Source organism: Lytechinus pictus, unplaced genomic scaffold (assembly GCF_037042905.1).
Source record: "Lytechinus pictus isolate F3 Inbred unplaced genomic scaffold, Lp3.0 scaffold_19, whole genome shotgun sequence".
Taxonomy (NCBI): domain Eukaryota; kingdom Metazoa; phylum Echinodermata; class Echinoidea; order Temnopleuroida; family Toxopneustidae; genus Lytechinus; species Lytechinus pictus.
In genome coordinates, this window is record NW_026974140.1 from 7,504,926 (window position 1) to 7,514,597 (window position 9,672).

At 35.9% G+C, this 9,672-nt stretch overlaps 1 protein-coding gene across 1 annotated transcript; it reads left to right on the plus strand.

Moving 5' to 3' along the window:
- Positions 1-495: 495 nt before the first annotated feature.
- LOC129260955 (myogenesis-regulating glycosidase-like) lies at positions 496-4,851 on the plus strand. The gene has a single exon (XM_054898970.2). The coding sequence runs from the start codon at positions 496-498 to the stop codon at positions 2,650-2,652; it is 2,157 nt and encodes a 718-aa protein (XP_054754945.1). The 3' UTR covers positions 2,653-4,851.
- The last annotated feature ends 4,821 nt before the right edge of the window (positions 4,852-9,672 follow it).

Below are 9,672 nucleotides of genomic sequence, written 5' to 3' on the forward strand. Positions count from 1 at the left end.
TTTGTATAAAAAAAATATGGTTATTAGATCAATGTAATTTCAGGTAACTTGTTTTTTTTTCATCTGCGAGAGCAGTGCGCATTTTAGCTTGCATGCAGCTTGAGCGCCGTGATGGGCGAGTGCGCCAAGCATTTTATTATGAAATACACTTTTTTGGGAAAAATACACAATATTTATCTCACACAGTAAAAATACTGATTTTTTTGTCAAAATACTGATTTTGGGAGATAAGAATACTGAAAATGCAAAATACAACTTGGCAGCTCTGCCTATATATATATTAAAAATGTATGTCCACCTTTGCCCCCCCCCCAAAAAAAAATATTTTGCCCCCCCCCCCACCCCCCTAGTTTAAAATCCTGGTGCTGCCACTGATTCATAGTAATTGTTAACTCACACATTTTAGGAGGATTTACCAAAACTTAAAGGTCATTCACACTTACAAAAAATATATATTTTTAGTTATTTACCACATTATTTGTCTTTTTTTATCTAATGGCAGGAATGACCAGATTTCAAGTAGATGAAGTCCAAGAGAGTAAGAAAGGCAATGGCCATTCATTGGTGAATTTTGATGAGGTCAAGACTTCAGTGGATGATGGTATGACACCTATAGATCTTCATAACACAACAGACTCTGGTGTAGACCCGGCTATAGTGGATGTTAGCCAACCTGTTAAGGTTTTGAAGATACCAAGAGAATTCCGGCTCAAGGTGTTTGTTGTAATACTTTTTATGTTGATTGTCATTGGTACTACCTGTATTCTCCTTTTCTATTCGGAACCACCACTGCATTATAAAGTTGGGAGATTATTGTTCTATGTGGAAAGTAAAACTGTACGTGTGAGCTACAGAGGAAGTAACTACACTCACAGCTCTGTTGGAATAAACTTACCTCTTGTTACCCCTTCAACCTGTGCTACGACCACAGACAGGAGACTTTGTTTAGAATGGAGAGAGTACGGCCAGCTGGAGATTGATTGGTTAGAGTTGGACAACATGGACTGCTATGAATTTACATGGACAGCTATTCATCATGAAGTTATGCATAAAGATTGCTTATCCCTCCAGAATGCACATTGGTATGGTGGTGCAGTCGTGGCCAACCAACGATGGCCAATTGAGGTTGATGATTTGCCTTCTCAGCCTTTCTTATCCGGAGACGGTTCGTCACCTTTTGGGCCTGTCGTCGAGCGCTACTGGCTTTCATCCAACGGATTAGGTTTAAGGGTCAATGATTCATCATTTATCTCTGTGAGCATGGATAGTGAGAGGCAAGAGATGTGTCTGGAGTCTGGTCAGTATGACATATCCATCCATTCCAATTCTAGCAAGTATGCTCTCCTGCAATACACCATGTGTCTTGCTTCAGACCTGAAGGCCATTCACAGGAACATGAGCAATAGATTTACTGTAAGAACAGAGAATGCTCCAGATAGTAATGTCATTACGTACCCAACATGGTCCGTAGCTACACCAGCAGATAAAGCTTCATGGAATGAATCACTGTTGGTAACCACTGCAAATACTCTTCACAACCTTGGATATACCTCGGGCGTATTTGAAATCCCAACGTCATATCAAGCAATTGAAGGAGATCTTGCATTTGATACTACTCGCTTTACAGATGTCTCTGCAATCATGGCAAATATTACAAAACCTGGATTTAGATTCACAACAGCTGTCCAGGTTACGCCATACGTCAGCACGCAGTCAAAAAACTTTATGGATGGTGTAAGTAACGGGTATTGGGTAAACGATCCTAGGGATCTAGTTCCAGGGCTTACTAGATGGGGCGACAATGTAGGAGCTGCCCTTGATGTGTCCAGCAATAGTGCCGTCCAATGGTTTAAGAACAAACTTCAGTCCCTTCAAGCAAGCGGTGTTGATGGTTTCACCTTTGATTACGGTCAAGCAAGTTATTTACCTATTGGCTTCCAAGTAGAGAATGCCCTTGAGATTGCAGATGAGTATGCCACCAGGTATGTCACTATTGCCAATGAGGTGTCATCACCATTTGTTAGGTGTATGTATCAGTGTCAAAACATTCCATTAGTTGCCGAATTGATTAGAAAAGACCCTACTTGGGATGGAGAAAATGGCTTGAAAACCATCATTCCAACAGCTCTAACAATGGGTCTCCTAGGCTACCCATATTTCATGCCAGAATTAAAATATTTGAAGGATGGTTGTAGCCACCCTCAAGACTGTCTCCCATCAAAAGAACTCTTCATAAGGTACATAGAGCTCTCTGCTTTTCTCCCTGCTATGCAAATACCTACCATCCTAGCAGAATATGATGAAGACACCAGGAGAATCATTAAAAAATGGGTAGATTTTCATCAGGATAACATCGCTCAACGGGTCTTGGACCTCGCTCAAGAATTCTCCCAGAAAGGGGATCCTGTTATAAGACCCCTATGGTGGTCAGCTCCTACCGATCCAGTCGCTTTAAGAATCAACTCCGAGTTCTTGGTTGGTGATGATCTTCTTGTTGCACCCATCTTAGATGAAGGCACTACCAAGAGACATGTTTACCTTCCTGCTGGAACTTGGCTAGACGAGTCCAATCAACAATTATCAGGGGAGCAGTGGTTGAGTGATGTCAGTGTTTTATTAGACGATGTTGCCTATTACAGGAGAGTGTTGTGATATACAACAACTCTTCAAACAATTCTCTTTAGTTCATCAAGATAAATAAGGTCAGTAAAATTACTGAAAGAAATTATTTAGAGGGGAAAATCAAAACGTAGCTCCCCTCTTATTTTTGTTGGTGCAATCGCAGGAAAACCATAGGTTTGAGAAAATATAAAGCATTGACATTGTTTATCAATTGTTCATGTATCTATTGTTATTCAACATGTTTTACTGAAACAATTTACTACAGATACTGTATGTCTGATATATATTCTACACAGGTGTTCAATGAAAGCAGGATGTTTGTTAGTCATCCTATTTGAGTACTATCCATCTATATATCCTACTTGTATGTGCTATTTGTCTTTTCATGTTTATAGTTAGATTTGTCTTTTAAGAGGTCTGTATCATGCAATCGTCGTTACAGAACAAATCTACTTTCCAACTCTGAATATTATATTTATCGATCCTAAGATTGAATTTTATTTATATGAAAGATTTTAACAAAGACTTTATGTTAGAACTTTAATAGATTAGAAATAGGCTGAAAAAGATGTACAAGTAGTCTGTATTGTATTTCAGTACATTCCTTTTGAAAAAATTCCTTGAATGTTGATCTACAGTATCCAACAGAAGTGTGTATTCCCCTCACAAAACATCAACTTTTTCAGTGCAGCTCTTCACAAAAAGATTTTCTTGAAAATTCTGGAAAATTCATCAAAATTGGATGTTAATGTATATTAAGAAAGTTTACGATGTTAAATTTTTGCGTAATTTCCCAATACAGTTATATAGATATCCTGGTTGATCTACAAATTACGTCACCTGCTCACTACCTGGTATTTCTTTTCTATTTAATTGTATGAAATATTTTTCCTTATGATGTGAAACAAGCTTTACCACTGCTGTAGTGATTCATAAAGATGCTTCCTTATTATTAACTCCTCAAAAAATGAAATATTCTATATTTTGTATACACTATTAAGGCCATTTGTCATGAGGTCACCCACTAAAATGGGTGGTGCTGTAACTGCTGTTATATATTTTGGTTAATTTGTAGAGTTATCTCTAAATATTTTCAAAACCAAAGGAGCTATGCCAAAAATTTTGCTATCATTTTAAAGCTGAATTCGTTGGCTAATGTACATATAAATAGAGTTACATGTACACATCTTTAAAGACGAAGCACTAGGGTTGGTGCTGGAAGCGGTGCCAACAGAAGCAGTGACGCCTGTACAAAATCAATGGGGATTTTCAATGTTTCGTGCTATTTTGGGTAAAACAAATATTTTTGCAAGAACTTGACTTTCAACTACAAATTTGGTTTTAAAATTTAAACTAAAACATATATGTTACTGTTAATTGATTGAAAAATAAGTTTACTGTAGCAATGTCATTCAGTAATTTTCATGTAAAAATGAAAAATAAGATCAAAAACATTAAAAAAGAACTATAATTTTTTTTTCACTTTTCATAGCAATTTTACCATATTGGCACAAGTCTTCAGTTATTCTGAATTTCAATGTAGCTTTTGTGTAAAAAAAACCCAGTAAATATGATTTCTACTATTCTGTATGATGAAAGTGATACTCTGTTGCAGATCTTAAAGGTCAAATGATACAAGTCAGAGATATTCAGATCAACAATATGTGCAGAGTCTTAGAAGCATTTTGGTCTAATGCTATTGTTTTCTTCCTTAAAGTTGAATTAAGAAGACGATTCCAAATATTGAGATATTTACATTAATAGCAACCTTACAACCCCCCAAACACTAAGAGGTGATTCGAACCCCCATTTTCTTTTTTCAAAATAGTGAATTTGAACGATGTATCCCTACCCATTTTCCCCGAGTTCGCTCCTGCAATGCCTACCGAGACGGGTGTTCTTTGAGTGTGACGTCACCGGGGGGTATTCGGTCCCGGTGTAGTAAACCTAGGCAGTGCCGCTTTGTGTACTACATGTATGCACGTACGCCTTCATATGGAATAACTGCAGTTGAAGTTGTATCTGCGAGCCATAGAACTTGCAAAGAGGAAATGATTAAAATATTTGTGGCCGTACTATTATTCCAAATATGTAAATTCCCTCAGAATGATACCATAGACCCTAAAGGAATAATTTCAAGGTGAATAATATGAAATTTGATCGAGATCTTCTCACCAGTCGATAACGTAGCAGACGTGTTATTATGACATATTTATCCGCGTGTGACGCGGCTCTTGCAAAAAACACAGTTGGTTGCGGAATTGCTTTGTGCCGACCGGCCGCCCGCTCCGGCGCAGCTAGCTGTCGAGCTACCGTACCGCATACCTTCCTTGTTGTCTTCAACCATAGAGATGTATACTAATTACTATATATCTCTCTGTCTTCAACTCACTTGCGAATTGCGTTTGTATGTGTGACGGTGACCCCTAGCGTAATTAAATATAGAAAACAACTCAGAAGGCCGAGAAAGAATAATACGTTTGGTTCAAGATTGTTCTGTGGAATGAGCTATGAGTGGAAATGATCCAGAGGATATAAAAGTGGAGTCAAAGACAAAAGAAAAGAAGAGTACGCCAGGGGATCGCTGCACGGCCACCAGACCATAACAGTACACTCAATGCCTGGGTGTTGTGTGTGTACTAGTATTATGCGTTCAGCGCGCGCTGAGCGAGAGCTGAGCTATCCGCCGGAATTACTTTCCAGCTACTCACTTGATTGAACATCGTGATAAAATAAATGAGAAATAGTGAAAATATCATTCAATAACTCACTGTTTGCTATCTTACATCATGATTGAAGAGTTCATGATGGTTATTCATACTGTTTTTTATACAGGGAAAGTAAAGATTTGTACATATCAGTCCTATTTGTTTGATTCGAGTTGCTTTGAAAAAAAATTGTAAAATATCTTTCTCTCTCTGCATAGCATTTCTGTATGACATTCAGGCACCTCTTATACTAAATTCCCCCCGGTGACGTCACACTCCGAGTGACTTTTCTGTACACTCGTCTCTCGGGCTCTGACAGGTGGCTAATTTCATAGACTTTCAAAGCAAAATATCGAGAAGGCAGAGGATTTTTGTGACATGCTATCTGTTTGAACAACTTATATATACTATATATTGTGTGTAGAACCTATATTTATGGAAACTCACCCCCTTCTTAAATCAACTTTAAATCAGATTAACACAACAGATATACCCACCACATAATGGTAATGCAAGGAATAATAACACTAGTATAATGGTATTTCTGTATTTTCCCAAAAAACATATTGATTACGAAGTAATTTCTTGAGCATAAACATAATAAAACTATAGATTGTAAGAAAGGTCTGACACTGCACTGTTAAGAAATATGATTACTTTGGCCACAGAGGGACTATACAAATTATTATGATCACAAATATGAGATTAAAGAGATAATGACTATTTTACTATTCAACACAATAAACACTTATGCCTTACACATACATGTAGTGCTATTTCTAATTGCATATAATTTTGGTTCATTGTGCAATTTCCTTTCAGAAAATATATACTTTTACTATTATAGGGTGTACATACTTAGTGAGATGAAGACTTATGAAGTTAAAAAGGCAATGCAAAAGCAAAAATCACCATGTAACGCAAAAGTAGGCGACCACATGACACGTGACGATAATAAAATACAAAAGAAATACTGAGTGAGTTTAGGTCTACCGTATTTTCTAATTTTTCATAAATAAAAATAAAAATTAATATAACTTTCTTATTTTACATTTGATCTTGATGAAATTTTCACAATTTTCGTAATTCCATTTTTCTCTCTTTGATGGACTTGACCGTTATTAATATGTCTAGAGAGTTACATGTATGCTTATTAATCAACATATTGATGAGGGGCATATTCACTTGTTCGATACTGAATAACTGTTTTGTGTAATACAATTGTTTGTTTCAGTACTATATGTCATGATCTTTCATGCTTGGAGATGACATGTTAAAGTTTAAAATCTAATTTAGTTGAAAATCTTATTCAATTGGAGAGATATGGCACCAGTACAAGTTTCATTGACATTTGGATCCTGTGACATACAATTGATTCTAAACTTACAGTGTACCTGTGTTTACTGAAATTTAAATTAATTGAACATGTTAGAGATTACTTTAATGCATTGCTTTGTATTTACAGGGAGGGTGAAATGACAGTGGCTGTATAACATTTGTATGACAGTTTCAGTTAACCAGGGAAGTGTTATCTTGTTAAGAAAGATAACACATTCCTACATGCTTTACCTGTTACATATTAATGCAACGTGAAACCCTGTGGTAGAAGTGGCCAGATAGGTGTTGAGGAAGGACTCTTAATATGCTTTTCACACTGCACTTTTTGTCCTTAACCCCGGGAAATTGGTGGGGCTAAGGGGGGGTCTTAGCCCCACCAATTTCCCACTTCGTTTTGACACTATGTATTAGCAAAGTGGGCTAGCACGGTAAATAGTACAGTACTATCTGGCCCTGCAAAAAAAGCAGGGTTAGCCGGCTTATTGTGGTGCTAGCACCACAATTGCGGTGCTAAGAGATGCAGTGTGAAACGAAACAGGGCTAAGCAAAAGTGGGGCTAAGCATTAGCCAATCACAGAAGTCGAAATTGCACGTTAATCGCGCTCTGTATGGTAAAATCATCAATATTTATGAGCTGTGTGATTGCCCGGGGTTAAGGCGTTAACCCCGGCTAAGCAAATAGTACGGGGTTAAGAAAGACAGTGTGAATCGAAAAAGAAAGTATGGGGTTAAGGATAGTCCGGGGTTAAGGATAGTATGGGGTTAAGGAATTGCAGTGTGAAAAGCATATTATGTTACTCTCTGTATCCTGCTATGCAAGATAACATGATAGATTATAAACTTGGGTTTTCTTGCATCATGGTGATATTAAGATTCCAATGCAACCCTATAAAGAATACTAAATGTTTCTAATATTTTTCAAATCACAAATCCATCATGAGATAAATTCAGGCCGACATTCAAAATAATTAAAAAGCTTCATGTCCTTTTTTTAAAGCAAATAATGTCAACAATTGTAAAGTGATTTCTTCCCAAATAGAAGAATTTATATTACAAAGCTGAAAAACTTGTACTGATTTTCAGTATTTAGTATTGAAAATGAGAAGAATACGGATGGTTTGATACAAAATACTTGTTTCGGGGTCATGTGTTGTCAACTTGTCAAATGGTATTTCTTTGAAAATACTGATTTTTTAGCTTTTAAAAATACTGAAATGTTGTAGTTTAAGGTTGTCAGTTCTGAGCATGAAGGAGGAATGTGTGCAAAGCCTGACAGCTTAATATACTCCTAGTAGGCCCCAAGAATGTTGAAAGCTCTTTAGTGTCAGATGAAAAAGGGCGGCATATAGTCTAAAGTCAGCAAAAAGTGAGTCAGGAATTATGTGATTTATATTATTGATACTGTGTGAGGTACATGTTATGCATGGCATGACACACAATGGATGGCTGTCTCATTTAGCAAGTGTAAATTTATCAGTTCCACAGATCTATGTACTGGTAGGTGTACATGTATCCTTCAAATTTTGTCCCATGAAAAAATCATAAAGAGTTATGTATGTTACCAATTGTAGATTTTTATTAATTTTTTTTATATGCATTGTAGCATTAAAATAAATAATGGATAATAATGTCAGTACTACCTGGCCTCACATTATACATTCTCAGCTTGGCAGGTATATTAAAGAAAAATGTTTATCCATCTAATACAGAACATTTCTATCACCCATGCTACATGTAATGTAGCTTACAGGTAATCTGTTAGGTACACATGTATATTTATTGGGGGTGGATCTTTATGAAAATTGTTGAAGATTGTTGCACAAATATGCATAATTAAAGGACAAGTCCACACCAAAAAAGTTGATTTGAATTAAAGGAGAAAAATCCAACAAGCATAGCACTGAAACTTTCATCAAAATCGGATGTAAAATGCATTTTAAAGTTTCGCTTAATTTCACACAACAGTAATATGTACATCCCGGTCAGTATGTAAATGAGGAGACTGTTGACGTCACTCACTCACTAGTTCTTTTGTATATTATTATATGAAGTATGAAAAATTCTAATTTTCTCAATTGTCATGTGAAACAAAATTTCATTCCTCCCTGAACATGTGGAATGACCATTATTTTAACAGTTTATGGTTTCAAGTCAAGTCAAGTTGGTCCTTATTGTCAAATCTGTAAAAAATGAAATATTGTATAATAATACAAACAATAAAATACAAAAGAAATAGTGAGTTAGGGACATCATCGACTCTCTCATTTGCATATCACTGAGTTGTGCATATAACTGTTTTGTGAAAAATAAGTGAAACTTTAAAAATGTCATAACTTTCTTATTTTTCATCCTATTTTGATGAAATTGTCAGTGTTATGCTTGTTTGATTTTTTTCTATTGATTCAAATCAACAATTTTCTGGGGTGGACTTGACCTTTAATATTTAGCTATGGGTATACTATCTTCTCTGATGTCCATGGTCTGCCTATTTAGGACCACAAACATCTGTTTGACTTTGAAATTTTACTTAAAGAGGTACATATAACATATTTTTTGTCTATTCTTGACTAAAACTGCTTTGACTTGGGAAATTATTCAAGTTACAAGGTTGACTTATGTGCAGTATACTGTACTTAAGGTTTACACAAAGTGCAGATCCAGATATATGTCACAACATGACAGAATAGCCTCTTTTTATAGGAAAGTAATACATGTTTTGCCTATTACATGTACTTTCACTTCTAAGGTGATTATTTGACTTAAATGCGAGTCAACTATCTGGAAATAAACCACCAGGTTTAAACAAAGAGTGCAGATCTGGATATATTTCACTATAGGGCAGCATATCCTCCTTTTTAGGAAGCTATCAAGGAAATGAAATCTCTAATAAAAATAATGATTCTTTGAAATTCCACTCTCATGCATGTATCATTGTACTTTAAGAAAAACAAGCAAATTTCTGAACTTTGAATGTCTACATGTATTTTTATGCCCTCATTTCCAT

Excerpts from the sequence above, each read along its gene's own strand:
- LOC129260955 (XM_054898970.2), top strand. The coding sequence starts at position 496 with ATGGCAGGAATGACCAGATTTCAAGTAGATGAAGTCCAAGAGAGTAAG.